General features: G+C 40.7%; 1 protein-coding gene across 3 annotated transcripts in view; it reads right to left on the reverse strand.

Annotated features, from left to right (window-relative positions):
- Nucleotides 1-921: 921 nt before the first annotated feature.
- Nucleotides 922-22,988, reverse strand: part of cntn5 (contactin 5) — a 442,606-nt gene continuing 420,539 nt past the window's right edge. For all 3 annotated transcript variants that reach the window (XM_077248331.1, XM_077248330.1, XM_077248329.1), the window contains exons 19-24: nucleotides 17,808-18,042; nucleotides 13,674-13,783; nucleotides 11,706-11,892; nucleotides 9,606-9,718; nucleotides 9,354-9,522; nucleotides 922-1,893 (exon numbers count right to left, since the gene is read on the reverse strand). In XM_077248331.1, coding sequence (XP_077104446.1) covers nucleotides 1,790-1,893; nucleotides 9,354-9,522; nucleotides 9,606-9,718; nucleotides 11,706-11,892; nucleotides 13,674-13,783; nucleotides 17,808-18,042 — 918 coding nt within the window. In that variant the 3' untranslated portion in view covers nucleotides 922-1,789. The remainder of the gene's footprint in view (nucleotides 1,894-9,353; nucleotides 9,523-9,605; nucleotides 9,719-11,705; nucleotides 11,893-13,673; nucleotides 13,784-17,807; nucleotides 18,043-22,988) is intronic.

Below are 22,988 nucleotides of genomic sequence, written 5' to 3' on the forward strand. Positions count from 1 at the left end.
ATTATACTAAAGTTTACTTTTTCAAAAGTAATACAGTACTTTCATTCCAAAGGATTTCCATTGTTACAGGATAGAGAGTTGATCATATTTAAAAGCAAAATGCAAGACAACACTTACATATTACTTCAGAGGTTGTGTGAATCTATATTCTCCTATTCAAAGAACTCTAAAAACACTAATGCATAATTCAAACTGCTCCCGTCATTTTGGCATCTATTCTGTTGTGTTTCCCTGCTATAGAAACATTTAGTAAAATATGCTAATAGGGTTGAGAAGTGAAGAAAATTGTGAAAAAAAAGTCAGTTTTAAAGTTCTTCTATGAAAACAGCCTGGGAAAGAGTGAGGGAGTATTTGGGGGTGAGATTCCACTGGGCGCCCAGTGGAATAATTCATGGGATATCGATCATTAACTCGGGTGACCAGATCGAAAGAGCGTGGCGTCTTGTCTCTTAGCATTTAAAGAGCAGAATAAAAATAAAGAGCCAAGAACCCGCAACACAGCACTTGGTGACTAAAAGAGAAGTTCTATATTTTTATGTGAGTACTTAAGTGATATTAAAGTCACCTTAAAAATGCCAAATGTTACAATATTCCAAAAACAGATCATGATGTTACAGTAGTACATATTACTGTGGTCAGAATCTATCCCTGTTTCAGTGATCGCATCCAGGGTACATTTACATCTTACTTTAATGTGGTCAAGTGCTTATTGTGATCCAGTTACTACAGCAGGTGTAAAGAGGCCCTTTAAGTCACTTATCTAAACACTTAACATTGAATCCTGGGAGGACAGAATCATTCTTAAGCAAAATAATCCTCCCGAAACTCAATTTCTGTGCCCAACAAACTTTGTTGATACAGCGAATCGATCATAATCGATTCAACCGGCGCCTTCTCAGAAACACACACACACCAGAGACCTTTTAAAAATATACATCACATTTATTTCAACGGTTACAGATCAGCCTTTTTCTTTGTCTACAGAAGTGTTTGGGCACTAGAAGTTGAGTCCAAACCCTTTATCTCTGGTTCATCTGTCAGTCCCCCTGTTGCCCAGCAACCTTGCTAGTTCTCAAAACCCACCGAACGTAACAAAAATGAAAACAGAAGTTCAAAAACTTGGACGCAGCCGACCGAAACACACCACTGTTCCACATTTTCTGTTTCTCTAAAGGTAACACAATGTACAAAAAGCAAGTCTGGAAATAGTAAGATTTTCAGCACTATAAAAATGTTTTTTTTTTCCTTGGTTGTCTCCACACTCTCCACTTGTGAATAAGAAAACAATGCACTTATTTCTACTGAGCTTACTCTGCATTTGCTTGTCAGGCAGCCAAAGGGTCAAATGGATGCAGTAATGTAACAAGGAAAGCCTCAGTGGCACAGAGCAGTGGGCTGCCTCAGTGACTGTTGAGAGCTGTTCTGGGCGGCAGTCCCTAAAAACAAAGTCCCTTACAGCTTCGTGGAGATTTTAAACAAATGTCTCCGCACTTTGTACAGCACAATACTACAATGATATCCCCAACAACGATCTGAAAATGAAACAAATACGCCCAGAAAACAAAACAAAAAAACAATAGAGTTGTCTGGAATTGGTGTCATTTCTTGATCCTTGGAAAGGAGCACTTCCCTTTGGCTGGCCCTTAGGTCCTGAGGATGGTACAGGCCAAAGCAGGCAGTCTGTGTGGAAGAGGGAGAGCCCATCCCCTTCACACAGGGGTGGTTGGGAGTGGTCGTTCGGTGGAAGGCGGAGGGAAGGTTTAAAGGAACAGTACATGACTCAATAGCCTCACAAGGGAAAAGAAGGCACCATTAATGACAGGAAAAGAGCAGTCCATGCCAAGCCTGGAGCAAGATTAGGGCCAGAGAGCTGCCCGCTCTTTGCACGCACTCCTGGAATTGAAATAAAAAGAGGGAAATTAGATATGTATGTATAATGTATAACTTCTCTCTAAAAAATGCTGGGTTGTTTCAATCCAACTTTGGGTCAAATATGGACAAACACAGCCGTTGGGTTATTTTTTTTTAAAATTACATTTTTTACCCAACGTTTGGGTTTGTCCATATTTGACCAACAGAAAAGTTGAAGTAAAAAGAAAACCAGCTTAGTCTGGTAAACACAGGGGCCGCTTGCAGTAGCTATGCGTAAGTTACAAACTTTACTGAGTGGGCACTAGGATACAACTTACGCACTACTAAATATTTTTGCGTTGCACCATTAAACTTAGTTGAAGCATAACTCTATGTATTAACTAAATATTTACAGAAGCCTCCGATCAGGAGTAAAGGTTGTAATAAAATAGCAGACAGATTGAACTGCATCAATAAGTTCTTCTTTTACCTGACAGACTTCAATTATTTAGACATATATGATAATGCTGGCATTTACACTCGTTTACATTTTAAGAGAGAGAACATTATGTGAATAGATTTGTTTAGCGGCTCATCAACACAAACCCTTCCTACAGCACGCCGCTGTGTGCATCTGTCCCATCGGTCCGTGTTGTGCATGTCAAATAAAATCAGTCATAATCAATAAATGTTATTTCTTTTTTTTTTTTTTTATCATTACTTATTTATCCTTATTACTTTAATTTAAAATAGTTTCTGAATGTTATTTACATGTAAAACACTTGTTATTCATGATTAAGGGTCGTATTGTCACGGTAGATGTATTCGCTGGTTCCTTCTAGTCTTGTGTTTATGTTGTTGTATGAGTGCACGTGTGCAAGGGGCGTGTCTGTATGTCATTACCTGATCCACTCCAGCTGTTCATCATTACAATCACCAGCTGCAGTTCATCTCACCACGCTTCTTAAACTCACCGCTGTTCTCTCACCTTTGTCAGATCGTTGTTTGATGTTCCCCTGTCTTCTGGTTCGTGTTCCTGCCTGGTGTTTCCTGTTCGTCGTCTTCCGTGTGGATTTGGATCGTCTCACCGTTTGTCTGCACGTCACCGGTATTGACCATCGAAGTCCCTGCGTCACCTATCTCCACCTGGCTCACTGCACCCTGGACTTGTGTGTTTTGTGCTATAATAAATATTGTATTATACTCGCGATTGCTTCCTGTGTTTCTGCTTAACATGACAGAACGATCTGACCATGGTATGGAAGCAGCGAGCGCCTCGTCATCCTCACTCGAAGAGTTCATCCATCACAGCATCCGTAGAATGGACTCGCAAGAGAAGGAGATTGGAGATACGGGCCGTGCAGTTCAAGCCCTGGTGACGCAGGTGTCCGAGCTCACCCAGCAGATCCAGCGCCTACGACCTCCCACTGCGCCACCCACACCGGCCGTTCCTCCCGCATCATCAGGAAGCCCCTCCCAGTCAGAACCCCGGCTACCCACCCCAGAGGCATACTCAGGTGAACCGTCATTTTGTAGAGCCTTTTTGACTCGATGTTCTATGCACTTTGCCCTGCAACCTCACACTTTTCAGACCGAGCAAGCCAAAGTGGCGTTTGTGCTCACGCTATTGACTGGGAGAGCGGCACTCTGGGGAACGGCGGTGTGGGAAAACCAAAATCCATGCTGTGCCTCGTTCCAGACCCTCGCCGCCGAGATGAGACTGGTTTTTGACCGTGCGGTCACTGGAAGAGAGGCGGCCAGAACATTGGTCGAGCTACGGCAGGGAAGAAGATCAGTGTCCGAGTTTTCCATCGAGTTCCGGACCTTGGCGGCAGAGTGTGGATGGAACGAGGAGGCGCAGTGGGACATGTTCCTGCATGGGCTGGCTGACCACGTCCAGAAGGAGATCTACGCCCTGGATCTTCCCACTACCCTCAACGGACTCATTGATCTGGCCCTGCGGGTGGACGCTCGGCTGTCCAGAGTCGGGCGTCGAGCCACGCCCACCCGCACACTTGAGGCAGCCAACGGGCTACGATCCAGCGGCAGGGACGTGGTCAGCCCCGTCTACGATCACGAGCCCATGCAGGTGGGTCGAGCTCGGCTTTCCCGGGAGGAGAGGGAGAGGCGGAGGTCCCAGGGCCTTTGCCTGTACTGCGGAGGAGCCGGACACTACGCCTACAACTGTCCGGTAAAAGGCCCAGCCCGATAGTAAACATGAGGCTACTATCGGGTGGGATCTCCGCCAGGAAGACCTCATCCACGACAAGATCTACCTCCACCCTCCTCTCGGTAAGACTAAGATGGTCAGTCCACCAGCACGATTGTCAAGCACTGTTGGATTCGGGGGCCGAAGGTAATTTCATGGACCATAATTTTGCACGCAGATTTCAGATTCCCATCAAACCCCTCCCACAGCAGATTGCAGTTCATGCACTCAACGGACAAGAACTTCCCACCATCTCATTATCCACTGAAGAAATCACTCTCATCACCTCTGGCAATCACTCGGAAACTATTTCATTTTTTATTCTGGATTCACCCCTGGCACCCGTTGTTCTAGGACACCCATGGCTCATTCAACACAACCCCCGAGTGGACTGGATACATAGATCTGTGCTGGAGTGGAGTCAGGAATGTCATAGGTCTTGTCTCGTCTCTGCTTGTTCGTCTGTACCTGTTTCTGTGTTTCAGGAGGAAGCAGGGGATTTGTCTAACGTGCCCGCGGAGTATCTGGACCTGAAGGAAGTGTTCAGTAAGTCTCGTGCTGCTTCTCTCCCTCCGCATCGTCCCTACGACTGTGCAATAGATTTACTCCCAGGTAAGTCTCCGCCTAAGGGCAAGTTATATTCGCTTTCGATTCCTGAAAGAGAGGCTATGGAGAAATATATTTCTGATTCTCTAGCAACCAAGTTCATTCGCCCTTCCTCTTCTCCAGCGGGGGCGGGGTTTTTTTTTGTGGGGAAAAAGGATGGTTCTCTGCGACCTTGCATTGATTACCGAGGGCTGAATAACATCACGGTAAAGAATACTTATCCTTTGCCGTTGATGTCTTCAGCCTTCGAGAGGTTGCAGGGAGCATCCATCTTCACCAAATTGGACTTACGTAACGCTTATCATTTGGTCCGCATCAGGGAGGGTGATGAGTGGAAGACTGCGTTTAACACCCCTAGGGGGCACTTTGAATATTTGGTCATGCCGTTTGGGCTGTCCAACTCCCCAGCAGTTTTCCAGGCACTGGTCAATGACGTGTTGCGAGATATGATCGATCAATTCATATATGTCTACCTGGATGACATATTGATTTTTTCTGCATCTCTCCAGGAGCATGTGCAGCACGTCCGACGAGTGCTTCAGAGGTTGCTAGAGAATGGGCTTTTTGTCAAGGCGGAGAAATGCGATTTTCATGCACAGTCTGTTCCTTTTTTAGGATACATCGTGTCGTCTGAGGGGATGCGGATGGACCCTGAGAAGATTAAGGCTGTGGTGGATTGGCCAAGTCCAGATTCCCGCAAGGCCCTGCAGAGGTTTCTGGGGTTCGCCAATTTCTACCGGCGATTCATTCGCAACTTCAGCCAGCTGGTCGCGCCTCTGACTGCCTTGACCTCCCCCAGAACTGCGTTCAGGTGGTCCGACACAGCCGAGACTGTGTTCAAGAAACTCAAAGGCCGCTTTGTTTCAGCCCCCATTCTAATTACCCCTGATTCATCACGTCAGTTCGTGGTGGAGGTCGACGCATCAGAGGTGGGAGTAGGGGCGGTGTTATCTCAGCGTTCACCTGTAGACGACAAGATGCATCCTTGCGCGTTTTTGTCCCATCGTTTATCTCCAGCCGAACGTAATTACGACATTGGTAATAGAGAGTTGTTGGCAGTCAAGTTGGCGTTGGAGGAGTGGCGACACTGGTTAGAAGGGTCGGGGGTACCTTTTATCGTCTGGACTGATCATAAGAACCTCGAATATATCAGAACTGCTAAAAGATTGAACTCCAGGCAGGCTCGGTGGGCACTTTTTTTCGGTCGTTTTGATTTTTCTCTCCAATATCGTCCGGGTTCTAAGAACATCAAACCCGACTCACTTTCTCGTATATTTGATTTTTCCGGTCGCCCGTCCACTCCCGAGTGTATTTTACCCGAAACCGTATTTGTTTCAACACTCACATGGGAGGTCGAAGCGAAGGTCAAAGAGGCCTTGGAAGGGGTAACGCCTCCGCCCGGGTGTCCACCGAACCGATTATTTGTGCCGGAGGGCTTACGGTCTGACGTTATCCAGTGGGGTCACAGCTCCAACGTAGCTTGTCATCCAGGAATTAATCGCACTGGATTTCTAGTCAAGCAACGATTCTGGTGGCCACTTATGGCTCGTGACATTCGCGATTTTGTTTTGGCTTGCTCTGTTTGTGCCACGGGTAAGTCTTCCAATCGACCTCCAGATGGGCTACTTCAACCGCTGCCGGTGCCTTCGAGACCTTGGTCCCATATCGCTCTAGATTTTATTACCGCCCTCCCACCCTCCCAGGGTAACACAGTAGTTTTAACTGTGGTGGACCGATTCTCGAAGGCAGCACATTTCATTCCCTTACCCAAATTACCTTCAGCTAAGGAGACAGCGGCTACGGTCGTAGATCATGTCTTTCGGTTACATGGCCTCCCGATAGACGTGGTCTCCGACCGGGGACCCCAGTTCGTGTCCAAATTTTGGCGAGAATTTTGTAGATTACTGGGGGCGACGGTTAGTCTGTCATCTGGGTTTCATCCCCAGAGCAATGGTCAAACAGAGAGAGCCAACCAAGATTTGGAGAGAATGTTGCGATGTTTGGTTTCCAGAAATCCTTCGTCTTGGAGTCAACAACTGTCTATGGTGGAGTACGCACACAACACGTTGCCAGTGTCAGCGACGGGCCTATCTCCGTTTGAGTGTAGTGTAGGTTACCAGCCACCAATTTTTCCCAGTCTGGAATCCGAGGTTGCGGTTCCCTCCGCTCACGCCTTTGTCCAGAGGTGTCACCGTACCTGGACTAGAGCCCGGGAGACTCTACTCCAGGTGGGGGCGCGCACCAAGGCCAAGGCCGATCGCCACCGGTCAAAGCCTCCCGTATACGTCGTTGGTCAAAAAGTGTGGCTCTCAACTAAGAACATTCCTCTTCGCACCGTTTCTAATAAACTTGCTCCCAAATTTATTGGCCCGTTTCCTGTCACCAAGATTATTAGTCCGGTGGCAGTCCGCCTCAAACTACCTCCTGCGTACAGGAGGGTTCATTCCGTGTTCCATGTATCTAAAATCAAGCCCGTTTTTCATTCTCACATTAATCCGCCTGTCCCGGTTCCTCCCCCACCGCGGCTCGTAGATGGGGAGACCACATATTCGGTCAACCGTATTCTGGACTCTAGGCGGAGGGGACGCGGATTTCAGTACTTGGTGGACTGGGAAGGTTACGGTCCGGAGGAGAGAAGTTGGGTTCCTGCTAGGGACATCCTGGATCACTCCCTTATCGATGATTACAATCGGCAGGTAAGGGAGTCTGAGAACGCCAGGAGGCGTTCTTAGGAGGAGGGGTACTGTCACGGTAGATGTATTCGCTGGTTCCTTCTAGTCTTGTGTTTATGTTGTTGTATGAGTGCACGTGTGCAAGGGGCGTGTCTGTATGTCATTACCTGATCCACTCCAGCTGTTCATCATTACAATCACCAGCTGCAGTTCATCTCACCACGCTTCTTAAACTCACCGCTGTTCTCTCACCTTTGTCAGATCGTTGTTTGATGTTCCCCTGTCTTCTGGTTCGTGTTCCTGCCTGGTGTTTCCTGTTCGTCGTCTTCCGTGTGGATTTGGATCGTCTCACCGTTTGTCTGCACGTCACCGGTATTGACCATCGAAGTCCCTGCGTCACCTATCTCCACCTGGCTCACTGCACCCTGGACTTGTGTGTTTTGTGCTATAATAAATATTGTATTATACTCGCGATTGCTTCCTGTGTTTCTGCTTAACATGACACGTATTTAATCACTTAACTCTCTCACTTAACTAACAGTATTTTTACTGATATGTAAGTTAGGCAAAAGAAGTTAGAATAAAAGATAAACTGAAATTCCCAGCATTTAAACAACTTCTGCTCACGTATTTGAAGGCTGCTATTGAATCATCGAGGCTAAACGTCATATTATACGACTACGGAGAGTTTACGACCTACTAGCTACGTTTTGCCTTACGAACAAATGGTGCAATTGAATAAAGTTAGAGTTAGTTACAAACTAGCTAGTAGTTACTAAGCCTCTAGTGTGGACTTTACATTCCAATTTAAGAAAGAACTTACGAACAGGTGGTGCAACCCAGGGCATGCAAATATTCCAACACTTTATAGTGCCGATCAGTGGCGGCTGCTGGTCTTTCAGAGAGGGGAAGCTGTATTAATGAATGAATGAACAAACAATCTAAAAAAAGATATTTAATTTGACGGAGGAAATGTGGGAATTAGGTTAAACCGAAACAAGGAATGTGGTGTATAATTTTGTGAAATTTATGATGAAAATTGGTTAGCAATTTCACCAAGCAAATACCAAGAAATAGGTTGCAGCAATTTGTGTTTCGACTACACTTGCAAAATCCGGGATGGGACTGAGCTCGAATAACCTCAGCGACTTTTTATAGTACAAAATCTCTGTCAATCAAAAGGAGATGCAGTCTTTCGACAGACCCTCCAATCATCACGCAGTCCAGGCGTCATAATCGCAGCATTTATCCAATGACCGTCTAGTTTCGAAGCACTGAAAAAAACTGTTCAAAGCAACCCCATTGAAGTCAATGGACGCTGGGCTTCAACAGGGAAATGCACTGTGACGCTCTGGTAATGAATGAGAAGAAAATCGAGTCAGCCGACCTGCAATATGTAGCTGATTCTGAACGAACTCATCTTCGAGATGAACGTGTTCTAACGCATTTTTAGTCAATACAATGTTAACACAATAGTACATATTTGACCATTAATTTTTTTACATTACAGGGGAAGCCGAGCTTCCGTTGCAGTCTTAAAGAAATCCCCACTGGTGCCGATATATACATATGAAAACAGAAATTAAAACAGTAAATCCGTGACCTAGAACAGACTCCATGACCTAGAAGTGACCTTTAATCTGTGTCATTGTGAAAGGCGCTTAAGATGGAAACGATCTAAAAACAATGTTTGGATAGAGTTTGAGCAGCTTTAAAGAGGTTTTTGTGTGTGGCTGTGTGTGTGTGTGTGTGTGTGTGTGTGTTTGTGTGTGAATAAGAAACCAAAAACGAATTTAACAGTATTTGCTCTACTATCCCATTAGTTCTGGTTGTATAACATTGCATGGCAAACTTCTCTTTACTTTTCAGATGGAGGACAACTTATTTCGCTGTGTAGGTGTGCATGGGAAAGTTAATTAAAGAGGAACTGAGCGAAAGCATTTGAGCCTACTGCCATATGTACATATCCTCAAATCTGAAAAACCACACTGAATGTGACCCGAGCTATTGCTTACCTGAGGAGGTGAGCACTCTGACCTGAGCGCTGGCGGCTCCTTCACCTCCTTCACTGACTGCGCGCACCTCGATGATGTATGTTCCCCCCTCGGGTAGCGTCAGGACAACGGCTGAATTTGGCGTCCTCATGACTTGGCTGTGACCCCGTCCCTCCTGACGCAATAATACCTGCGTTGAAGAAAAACAACCTTCAAATACGTGCAGTGGCATTGAGTTTCACTTTAAATTCACAGTATCTGTGTGATACTAACCTTGTACCCAATGACTTCTGACTCATTGTCCCTTGCTTTAACTGGATCCCAGGATAGAGAAACATTGTTCCCCTCTTGAATCCACATCAAGTTGCCCGGGGGTAGACTTGGGGCTGAAAAGAGAGAGTGAGAGAGATAACAAAAGAGTAAGATAAAAAGCTCATTTAAAAAATGAAGTTCTGAAATGAGCAATGATCACATATTAATTGGAATATACAAATGATAATCCACCTCTCAAGGTCCATTTCTATTCATAAATCCTTCTAGACAGCACTATGTTGACAAAGTGTGTGAACCCATTGCAATTCGGCAAGTTTCAAAACCCAGAATCAAGTTACCATTTTAGCAGTTCTGGTTCCATCATCCTGAAGTCAATAAGTTTTGGGTTAGATGCCTGAAATAAGGTCTGTGGTTAACAAAAGCTCTAGATATTTACGTTTTATTTTACAACATAAAATAAATCAGTAATACCACCTTATGATTTAAGAAAAGCATTTACTTCTCTTGAAAAAGGCAGTTGCTATAAAGTGGCTAAATGGGACTAAAGAGGATGTTGGGACGTCATCACTTCGAACAGGTAAACTCACTAGTCCGCTTTTACAGCTTCTATGTGTTTCTAATTATGCTCTTACAAACTATTCCAACGTTTAGAATGTTTTAAATGAAGACTAAAACAGTTGTTGGAAGCAAAAAAAAAATCATGCATGTTTGTTAATAGCCTCAATTTAGCTTCTTTCTGCTGGCGATTGAATTTAGGCAATTCATAAAAGTTGTGTTCTTTTGAAAATGGTATCATTATATCATTTTATCATTATATACAAAATGTGTAAGAATCATAAACTTTTGTTGGTCACAGAGCTACATTTCTGCAGTAATCCAAGTCAATGGGAAATATCCTTTGAATTTGTGTCAAGGGAACAAGCAGTGTGATGCTAACTTCCGGGTTGGCCTACAAGAATGTCATCACTGCAAAGACTCATATATACATATATACTGTATACATATATCCATAGCTTGACATTAACTCTTTTGGTCACCAGCCATTGTGGCTAGTGGTTTTCCAAAGTTACTAGCCACTCTGCATTTTCACTAGCCACAATTTTCACATCTATACAATGGGGAAAAACAGCCATATAGATGTTTTTTGTATTATCTCACAATTTGGCTGCAGGTATATTAGGCTGCTGACACTTTAAGACCTGACACACGGATCAATTATACATGCATTTTCTTTCTCAACTGTTTACGTTAATTTCAAACAGAACAGACTGTGTTTACGTGAATACTCGCCAAGACCGACATTATTTTGTTTTTATTAGACTGTTTAAGCGGGGAAAAAAACTCTCAATTTAGTACTGAGAGGCGGCTTTATGTGTGCATACTTTGGGTATGAGCACACAATCTGTGAGAATTAGTACTATTACGCCAAATATGCGCAATCATGTCGAAATTCAAGCTCTGTAACCAACAATATTTATCTGGAGCAAATGAAATCAATGAGTAAGGGGAGGAGATTTTGTGTGTCAACTCCATAACTCGCTGTAAGAGGGATGAGAGAGTGATAAAGGGCAGTTGGTTTTGTGTATCTGCGTAAAATGAGTATTGGAAGTGTTTCAGATATTTCAGAATTGATATGTATCGAATAATCTTCATTTTTGGACATAAATCATAAAGATAATACGATATGATAGAGAGAATCCTTTCAGACCCTCATTACTGTGTGCCTAGGTTTAGTAAGCCTCTTAAAATATCACAAAATTGTACATAATATTTTATAGTTTAGTTCTGTAAAATGTCATGTTGTTGTGCAATTCTTTAATACTAAATGTTATTTATAACTTATTCATGATATTTGTAAATAAAAAATAAATAAATAAATAAAATAAATACATATATATATATATATATTTAAAATTGTATAAAAATAATTATTACATGTTATTATTAGTTACTTCACAGAAAATGCAGCTGGCAGGAAAACAAAGTGTACATTCCTAAGAGCTTGCATTTTAATTTATAAACAATCTTATTTGTAATTTAGCATTTTATTAATTGTAAAGTTTATTATGCTCACATAGGTATTGCTTAGATGGAACTCACCATTTTTCTTAGTGCTGATCTTGATGGCTGAGCTGGCTGGTCCTTGGCCAACGGTGTTGAATCCCTTCACAGAGACCAGATACTGTGTGTTTCCCTCCAGCCCTGACAGCAGCATGGTCGTCTCATTCCCCGTTGTCCTCTTTTTCTTCCCTGTCTCCTCCTGCTCAATGTCTTTCCAGAAGCTCACCTGTTCCCAAAAAGGCAATTATCCATTCATTCATTCAAGATTTTTTGAAGTGATAAAGAAAATGAGACTGAGTTGCCTCAATAAATGAGAGAATGAGAGTCGCCAATTTTATGTAATATTGTGTAATTTGATTTAAATAACTGTCATACATTTTGCATGAATAGCATAATAGGTAAGCATGTGCTATCTCCCGGCGATAAAATACGATAATCTTTCTCAACTGTGTAATTTCACTGCATAGAATAATTTCCTTCATTCAGAAGGCTCAACTGTTGTCTGTTGAGAAGACAATGATGATGAAAAGTTAAGGGTGAATGATCAGGAATGTGGCTCTGTTCCAAAACCTAGTGAGCTGCCTTTTTGTCTACAAATCGTCGCTATACTATAGACCTGATTAGTCCAGCTATGAGTAACCCACTTTTAGCCAAAATAACACTGAATTTGGTTACATGTTTGCTTTTGTTTATTCAGTCTATTCAATTTTCACCAACAGCTCAAATTTTGCCTTGTTTTAGCCTAGACGTCTGGACTGTGTTTGGATGGCCATCTTTTAAACACAAAATTGCTTTCTGGGAATATTTAACAAATGAAATGTATTAAAAAAGAGCTTGTGACTAAACCTTGTAACTTCAAACTGTCGGTCAAACCTCATAACTCCACCCCATCTCTATTGTGAATTAATCTATTGTGCCACACATGTTGGACAGTCTCTGCATGTTTGGAATGCAGGGGTAAATAAAGAACTGGTTCTTTGAATAAGTACAGTATTTTTTTTTGTCATCGAGTCATAGCCATGTGTAGCACTTCATCTTTTATAACATGATATTTTGACCAAAATACAGAAAAATCTGAGAACTCACATATAGGTTTCAATAACTTTATAAGGTGTAAGTTGATGAAAATGTAATGCGATGCACTGCCTCAGATGTGGCCATTGTAGTGATGGACAAAACCTGTATTTCCAAATTTTGCTGGTCAAAAACCTTGTAACTCCATTTGAACTTGTTTTCTGGTAAAATGTTAATTATATGACACACGCAAGTGTCCGACCAATGAACATAAAGCCACAATATCAATTGTGACAACATGGTGTTAATTGCTTAAAAAATACAGTGTTTTTTTCCCCATTTCATGAAAAGTAGAGGTTTTGGACATGGTTTCCGCCTGACAGCAACGATATGCAGCTGCCTTCTAAGACAGCATCCTAACAATCATGGAACCTCTTTCGAAACACTCTACATTGACTGCGATTTCCAGACAAATACTGCTTTTTAGGCGACTCGACTTTTGAGTTTTACTGTTAGCATAGTGTTAAGCTAACAACATGATACTTTATTACCATAAAAACACATGGCACACACATTTAGTGTAATGCGCAATTTAATTCGATTGTTCTATTGGCCTGTATTTAATTTGATTGTTCTACACAGCCGTTTGGGGTCAGTAAGATTTATTTTTGAAAGAAATGATTACTTTTAGTTAACAAGGATGCTCAAAAATTACAGTAAATTACTATTTCAAATAAAAGCTATTCTTTTGAACTTTCTATTCATCAAAGAATCCTAAAAAAAAATGTATCATGGATTCCACAAAACTGTTTTCAACATTGAAAATAATAAGAAAGGTTTCATGAGCACCAAATCAGTATATTAGAATGATTTCTTAAGGATCTTGTGACACTAAAGACTGGAGCAATGATTGCGAATCATTTTTTTTTTTAAATAGAAAACCAAAACTATGTTTGGCACAAAACCATGTATTCATTCATCTCTCTCTCTAACCTCGTAGCCTTGGGGTCTTCCAGGGCCAGGAATGGGCGGCTTCCACATCACTTTAATTTCGGAGGATGAGATGGCGAATGCCTGCACTTCTGAAGGAGGCTCCCTGGGTTCTGCATTTAAAACCAGTACATTTCAGATTCCTCAGCAAATAACACATAAAACATAATTAATCACTCTATACCATATCTGCTTGACAAAGTCACATTTCATCAGTATCTCTTATGTGTTAACAACAGTCAGAGCAAAGACTTTAAGCGGATGCAAGTTGTGAAGCCCTGTGATTGTTGAAGGAGAATCCTGCTTTGAGACTGAGAGGTGACAGAGACACAGAACATCCATCATATTAGCAGCAGTCACAGGAAACAACGCTTGCATGGTTACCGTAAAATCAGCCTGACACAGTGTGATCACACAGAAACTGTTTGGTCCTCTTGATAATCTCAGTGTGGGCAGTGAATCTTTTTTTAAAGGTCAAAAACGTTTTCAAACGTTTTCTTTTTGGGTCATAAAACCACAACTGAGATTAAATAAATTAAAGGGACAGTTCCAAATTCTCTCATTATTTGCTCAATGACAAATGCAACATCAAAAAGGGTGCAAATATCATAAAAGTAGTTTATTCCCCGGTTTCACACACGAGGTTTAAGCCTAGTTCCAGACTAAAATGCATGTTTGAGCTGTTTTAACTAAATGCAACTAACACTGGCATATCTTAAATATGTCATTGTCATTGTTTTATCTCAAGATGCACACCAGTAATGTTTTTTTTTCAAAGGCACGTTTATAAAATCTACTTCAATGTCCTAATTAAACTAAGGCCTAATACTGGTTTATTCTAAACCTTGTCTGTCTGTCTATATGACTCATACACCATTTTCTAAGTCTTCTGAAACTCGATATCCCTTCAAGCACTTCTTGACCAATTTGAATTGTTCTTTTGAATCAGATCTCTTCAATGAATCAGGTGATCCTGTTCATCTTGACTCATTTGGTTCTCAAGTTCAACTCCATGGTTGACCAGCTTAAAAAAAAAAACCTTTAAAGAATGCAAGTCTTACTTTTATGATCTTTGTTGGAGCTTGAAAGCTGGTCACCATTTACTGTGTGCAGCGTGAACATACTTTAATATCTATTTTTGTGTGCTTCGGTGTACCAAATGTGCACTTGTAGTTTACTTAAAATCTTAAATGTATATAAAAAACTGTAACACGTTACAATAAGGTTTAATTTTTTAACATTAGTTAACTAACTAACATGAACTAACCTTTAGCAATACATATGTTACTGTATTTGTTAATCTTTGTTAATATTAGTTATTGTTTGTTCATGTTACTTCATAGTGCATTAACTAGTGTTAACAAATACAACTTTTGACTTTAATAATTATTACTAAATGTTGAAAATTAACATTAAAAAACTTTAATAAATGCTGTAGAAGTGCAGTGCATTATTAGTTCATGTTAACTAATGTTGTTAACTAATGAACCTTATTATAAAGTGTTACCAAAAAACATACTTGCAGTTAATATAATATTAAGTAAATAAAAGGCAATGTAATGAATTATGTCTTTTTTAACACAGTTAAGTACACTTTTAGTGTAAAAGTGCTCTTTGTAAAAATGTCAAAAGAAAGGTTTTGCTTTAAAGTACATTTTAAATAATTGCTTTAATCTTTTGTCATGCTTTAGAAAATTGCACTTATTTTGATGTGTTGACTAACTAAAGCACAAGTGCTTGATTATAATTTTAACAGTAATGTGTTATTTGATATTACATTTAAAGTTAATATATTTAAATGTACTAAATTGCAACTCCATTAAAAGTGTGCAGTTTCAAATAAATTAAATCTTTCAAAGACAATATTAATAATTATGAATTTATATATAGAGATGCACTGTACACTCACCTAAAGGATTATTAGGAACACCTGTTCAATTTCTCATTAATGCAATTATCTAATCAACCAATCACATGGCAGTTGCTTCAATGCATTTAGGGGTGTGGTCCTGGTCAAGACAATCTCATGGACTCCAAACTGAAGGTCAGAATAGGAAAGAAAGGTGATTTAAGCAATTTTGAGCATGGCATGGTTGTTTGTGCCAGACAGGCCGGTCTGAGTATTTCACAATCTGCTCAATTACTGGGATTTTCACGCACAACCATTTCTAGGGTTTACAAAGAATGGTGTGAAAAGGGAAAAACATCCAGTATGCGGCAGTCCTGTGGGCGAAAATGCCTTGTTGATGCTAGAGGTCAGAGGAGAATGGGCCGAATGATTCAAGCTGATAGAAGAGCAACTTTGACTGAAATAACCACTCGTTACAACCAAGGTATGCAGCAGAGCATTTGTGTAGCCACAACACGCACAACCTTGAGGCGAATGGGCTACAACAGCAGAAGACCGCACCGGGTACCACTCATCTCCACTACAAATAGGAAAAAGAGGCTACAATTTGCAAGAGCTCAACAAAATTGGACAGTTGAAGACTGGAAAAATGTTGCCTGGTCTGATGAGTCTCGATTTCTGTTGAGACATTCAGATTGTAGAGTCAAAATTTGGCATAAACAGAATGAGAACATGGATCCATCATGCCTTGCTACCACTGTGCAGGCTGGTGGTGCTGGTGTAATGGTGTGGGGGATGTTATCTTGGCACACTTTAGGCCCCTTAGTTCCAATTGGGTATCGTTTAAATGCCACGGCCTACCTAAACATTGTTTCTAACCATGTCCAGCCCTTTATGGTCACCATGTACCCATCCTCTGATGGGTACTTCCAGAAGGATAATGAACCATGTCACAAAGCTTGAATCATTTGAAATTGGTTTCTTGAACATCACAATTAGTTCACTGTACTAAAATGACCCCCGCAGTCACCAGATCTTAACCCAATAGAGCATCTTTGGGATGTGGTGGAACGGGAGCTCCGTGCCCTGGATGTGCATCCCACAAATCTCCATCAACTGCAAGATGCTATCCTATCAATATGGGCCAACATTTCTAAAGAATGCTTTCATCACCTTGTTGAATCAATGCCACGTAGAATTAAGGCAGTTCTGAAGGCGAAAGGGGGTCAAACACAATATTAGTATGGCTTTCCTAATAATCCTTTAGGTGAGTCTAAACTTTGCATTTAATACATATATTTAATTAATATACAATTTACATTTAACATATATTTGCTAAGGGCTGTCCGACCCTGTGCGACCGGAGCAGGAGCTTGGTTCGCATTGCCGGCAGTAAGTCAAACTTGTTCCAGGTGCATGTTGGACTCTGGCAGGGCTGCCCTTTGTCACCGGTTCTGTTCATAATTTTTATGGAAAGAATTTCTAGACGCAGCCAGGGGCCGGAGGGTGTCCGGTTTGGGGACCACACGATTTCTTCTCTGCTTTTTGTGGATGATGTTGTCATGTAGGCCCCATCAGACCAGGATCTTCAGCGTGCACTGGGAAGGGTTGCAGCCGAGTGTGAAGCGGCTGGGATGAGAATCAACAACTCCATGTCCGAGGCCATGGTTCTCAGTCGGAAACGGGTGGCTTGCCCACTTCAGGTTGGTGGAGAGTTCCTGCCTCAAGTGGAGGAGTTCAAGTATCTTGGGGTCTTGTTTACGAGTGAGAGAAGGATGGAACGGGAGATTGACCGAAAGGACAAGATCGCGGATACAGGCGGCCGAAATGTGCTTTCTTATAGATAGGCCCCAGCGATAAGCGGAAGAAGATGGATGGATGGACATATATTTAAACTATAATGCATTTCCATTTCAATAGTAAGTGACATGCAAACAAGTGTCCAAAAACATTACATTCAGTTTGCACTTAAGTATATTCTTTAAAAATGGATTCTTTAATACTTAATTTAAAAAGTATAATAAAGTGTACTTTTTCACAAGAGTATCATTTCTGCTCTTATTGTGTGTATTGTATTTTGGATTTTGCTTCACTGCTATACGGTAGTACCTGTACCTCAAAATTTGGACACAATATCGTACTGTACATCCATCCACAGCCCTGGATAATTGATGTACTTCAAAGTTCAAGAAACTCTGTCTGTGTACTGTTGAGCCGCACGTTATTGAAGTTATATAAGACAGCAATAAATCCCATCAATCAGAGCCCTGCGCACATCTGACCCTCACCTCCTTCTGCAGAGAACACCGTAACCACCCCGCTGAAGGGCCCGTCTCCTTTGTTGTTATACACCCCCACGCGCACCTCAAACGGGGTGAGAGGGGGGAAGGTTTCGTCTCTGTATTTATAGGTGGTGGAGTCTGCTGAGGTCACCATTTTCTCTTTCCATCCACGTGTGCCATTGGCCCGGAACGCCACGATGTAGCCGAAACCTTCTCCATTTTGGAATTCTTCTGAGACAGGCTGAGGACGGGGAAAAAAAGAGACATTAATATGAGCCCTGGAATATTTATTTTTTACAGGGTGATAATGTTGAAAAATAACACTGTTTGCACTCATTCTGAAAATATCGCTCAAAGAGTTTGCTTAGGTAAAAGAATTCTCTGAGATAGGATCGGAAATTGGAAGAGGATCCTAATAATACACAGCCAGCTGAGCTCGGTGAAATGAGGGGAATGGTAAACGGTTGTGCAGCAGGTCATTTATGAAGACTTTTGTCTGGGAATTATCAGCCCTGAAGATGAAGTATGAAGTAAAGTATGGCCAATTATCCAGCACAATTTACTTCCTGTGTAATGTGAAAAAATTGCTTCTTCCAGGTCAGCTTAGATTCTGACATCTTTGCTAAGTTTTACATTATTTTCATAGCTTTGCAGGTGGTACTGTAGTTAAACATAAGCAAAATTCAAGTTTAAAATTCAATCATGTTATGTACCCAATGTAGCGAGGGAACTGAATGTTAAAAGCCTATTATCTTAAAAAATCAAAATTGTGCCTATCTACAATCTTATTCATTTCTTATACAATTCTCATCGTCTCATCATTAGACTTTCATTCATCTTAGAAACTTAAATGTGGATATTTTGATGAAAATCGACACCTCAAAAAGGTAATAATGAGAAGAAGTAATCCATACGAATCGAGCAGTTTATTTTTTCTGAAGAAGTTTTCTTTTCGAAAAATTAAGCACAGTACACAAGAATATATACAAGCAAGAGTTCATTGTTAGTCACCAGCAGCACACACTCAAAACCAATGTTACTCACATATTGAGCAGAAACAAAATCCTCAGCATCCGTTTTCAGGCCTTCCCGCTTAGCTCTCTCCAGCGCTGGAAAGCTTTTCTAATATTAACGCAGGTCCTAAAGCTCTTGCTTGATCATGACCCCTTTTTTTCCAGTGATATTCCACCAACCATTTCTCTTTTGTAATGTCTCTCAGCCATCTCTCTTTTCTACAGTCTTTCTTCAAATCTCCCTCTAGCTCACTCTCTCTCCTCCCCTATCATGAGTGGACATGCCCCCTACTGATGATTGGCTACTAGTTTGTTGTGGCGCTCGGCCCGATACACTTTCAACAACGTTTTTCAGAAATCGCTTACTGCACCTTTAATTTAAGAATTATTCATAACATTGATCAATGCACATATATGGAGCTCATCAAACATGGTAAACGGATAAACCAAACTTGCTTGATGCAAAATAACAAACCTAATTGGTTCTCAAACATCAAGTTTGAGCTTTATGAACTTTTTAAACCATCACAGTTTTGAATGTACTTTCAATGGAAGGGTTTCTCAGGTTTCAATAAAATATAATTTGTCCCAGAGACATAAATAGACTATATATACATAGCTATACATTTCTTGCCCCTAGATTGTAAATTTGTGTTCACCGCAAACCCATATTCATGTTTTAAAAAAATAAAATCCAGATTAAGATAATTATTATACATTATTAGCTATTTCAGTTATTAGCTATTTCAGTTAATTATATATTAATGGATATGTTCCCTTTGTAAGAGGCTAACAACTCACCTTTTATGTGACTTTTTAAAACACAGGCTAATTTTACAACCTGATCAATATATTGCTGAGCAAAAAAGCTATTTTTTCACCAAACAGCTTCAAAAACACACAGAAGCTTTAAATATAGGCTACATCCAATAAATAGTTTAAATTTCCATATTTATCCAGTTAAATTACATCTTTTGTTATGTCGGTTCCGAGAAAGAAGCAACACTAAATGGCACAGAATTACATCAAAATGTCAGAGAGTCCCAAATGAATCCTGGAGATTTTCAGTTGTAATGAAACAGATCACTTGTGAATGTCAAGCGCTTGATGATGAGCCTGAACACATCAATTAAAGATGTGCTAATCCAACATATTCAAGACCCGGCACACAGCGATAGCTCGCCATTATTCTGTGAACCATATCAATGTCTTTTCAAAGGGCTTGGTTCATGCCCTTGAGTAAATAAACTGTGCGGGTGACGACATTTGGCAAATATCGAGTCAAATATCAATTAATGCAGAGGAATGGATGTAAATCCGGAAATCACCTGTGATATTGAATGGTACATTCTGCTCTAGGTTGAAGTCCTTCAACACTTCACAGTTTAAAATTTTCTTCAAATATACAGTATAGTATAGTATATATACATACATATATATATACAGTAGGTGGACAACCAGAATGCCTATTACCGCCGCGGCACAAATAATTTTGTTTGCGAAATGACCACCAGGTGGCGCAAAGGGACATTTAGCGAAAGCAAAACGTAATTATGTAAAAGTAGCCTACATTTTAAATAGAATATAGCAAACTTTTAGAGCAGAAGATTTTATGAATCAAAAGTTAAAATAGGCCTATCTCGCAGTCAGTGAAAACAAATTGGGTGCAATCAATGACGCTAAACTATAGGAATGAGAAGATTGAAGAGCGCTTCTCTCTCGCGCACGCACACTGAACAACTTCTGGGCATTTCTCAGTGAGAAACGTTCTGGGCTGCGTTTCCCAAAAGCATCGTAAGCCTAAATTGATCGTAAAAACGATCGTACGACTGATCTTAATATTATGGTCTGTTTCCCAAAAGCATCGTAACTTACGTAGCACTTGAAAATCTTTTCGTAGAACTAGTGAACAGAGTGAACAGAGTGCTCTGGAGTAATCGTACATCCCCAAGTGCATCGTAAGAAGACCGATTTATGAGGTCACCTGCAGGACAACCGGCAGATTACACTTTTATCTAGATTTAACAGATTACACGGCAACGTAAGTATAATATACAGGTTTTGATTGCACTTTATTGTACACTTTGTTGTACTCGTGTTTTGTTTAAATGAATAAATGAAATAATTAAAAAGGGAAGAAAAAAATAGAAATACACATCTAAATTAAAGGAATGAACAAAAAACTAAAAATCATAAAATAAGTAATCTGGGAAATATGCTTTAAAGACCGGGCAAAATAGGGATGAATTCAAAAAAAATCTGTCAATGACTTGCTGACGTGCACGAAAACCAGCCGTGTATTGGGCATTTCTTGCGGACCTCCTTCCCTGATCTTTGAATACGGTTGCAGTTAGTTTGCAATGTGACAATGTCCTTCCAGATGTTTTGTTTTTCCTTATTTGTATGGTGTCCTTTAAATCTGTTAAAAATAAAATCTTTGTTTCCCTCTATCTCCTCTAAAAGGACATTAATTGTATCTTTTTGAAAGGTCTCTTCTCTTGTTTTTTGGTTTTTGTTCAGCCATTTTGTCAGCCTGTATAGGTGTTTTATATCCATATAGACTTGTCTTGATTTCGAATCCACAACAAATGACGATTATTAGGTTAAACGTTCAGAATACGATTCCATATAAGGTTATATTTCAGCACTTCGCGAATGGACAGCGACGCTTAAGTAGCACGTAGAACGCGTTCTCGCTCGTTCATGTTAAGGCCGTGTGTCCACCAAAGCGTTTTTAGCCGGCTGAAAACGCTGTACGCTCTGCTGAAAACGCCTAGCTGTGGGCGCTTGAGAGCGTTTTGGCAGCGCTGCGTTTTTTCAGTTGAGACGATTCGTTGCTATGATACAGAATATCCGCAGCACAGTTTACTTGTAACTGATTTCGCAGATAATTTTGTTTCATACTAAAAATTTATTTTTCATCCATTTTGTTCGGTTAGCTCAGCTGGTTGACGTCGTTGTACAGAAAGAATGTTGTGACAGTTGGTCGTGTGGTATTTGTCCCGCCCCTCCTCCACTGTGATTGGACGGCTGTGTAAAAAAAGAGAGTGATGAGCGCAGCGTTTTACCCAAAGTTGAACATTTTTCAACTCTCGGCGACCAGTAAAAAACGCTGGGCGCTCAGCGCTTGAGCGTTAAATACTCGATCAGCGCCTCGTTACTCTCATGGCGTTTAAAAAATGCGGCGCTCCCATTGAAAACAATTGGAATTTTACGCCAGCTGCGTGAAAAAACGCTTTGGTGGACACACGGCCTAAGTGCAGTTTTGGGAAACGCACGTGGAATTGCGGCGAGGGTTCGTAAACTTGCACGTAGAGAGCGCCCTCTTAAGAGCTAAGATACATCGTTATCGGGAAACCCGGCCCAGGGTCGAGTGGTAGAACTTAGATTTCAATCATTTTGATGACACTGTTTCAAATCCCGAATAAACATGGTATTCATAAAATTACCATTCATTTCCATTTTACACTAAGGAACAAATATCATCCAACAGATTGACTGAATTTACATATTCAAAGCAGTTCTGTATATGCTATATATATATATATATATATATATATATATATATAGGCCTGTATATATATTTTATTTATTTTTTAAATATGCAACACGCACGTTTAAACAACAAACAATAAAATCTGAACCAGCACTTCTGCTCCTGTATTTATAGATAACATGCAGCGTGTTTCAGTTACGATCCTGGTTTCAGTGGCCCTAATAGCCTACATTGATTCACAGCTTTTTAAAATGTTATTTTTTAAAAAATGTTTTGAGGTGGTTTTGAACGAAATATTGAATTTTATAATTAAGTATTTTGACACAATACGCCGAGTGCGTATTCTAAAATTGGGTTTTATTCTGGCATTGAATTAGAGTTCGACAAATGCGGCGGCGCGTTCACTTGAATTTATTTTTCTCATAACAGCTCAAATAAAATCATCTTTTAAAACTGTAAAAGGTCTACTTTTTTCATGTCAAGTAGGCCTACACTCACATTAGGCTAACAACAAAACGTTTTCTCGCTCATTTGAGCGAACACACACTGGAGAAACAAACGTTTGGGCATTTCTCAGTGAGTTAAGACATGGCCGAGTGGTAGAACTTACGGTTCGAACATTAAGATGACACAGGTTTAAAGCCCGATCAAACATGGACTACTGCAGTTAAAATTTAT

This window comes from Siphateles boraxobius, unplaced genomic scaffold, assembly GCF_051911475.1.
Source record: "Siphateles boraxobius isolate OS27281-9 unplaced genomic scaffold, OSU_SipBor_1 30, whole genome shotgun sequence".
Lineage (NCBI taxonomy): Eukaryota > Metazoa > Chordata > Actinopteri > Cypriniformes > Leuciscidae > Siphateles > Siphateles boraxobius.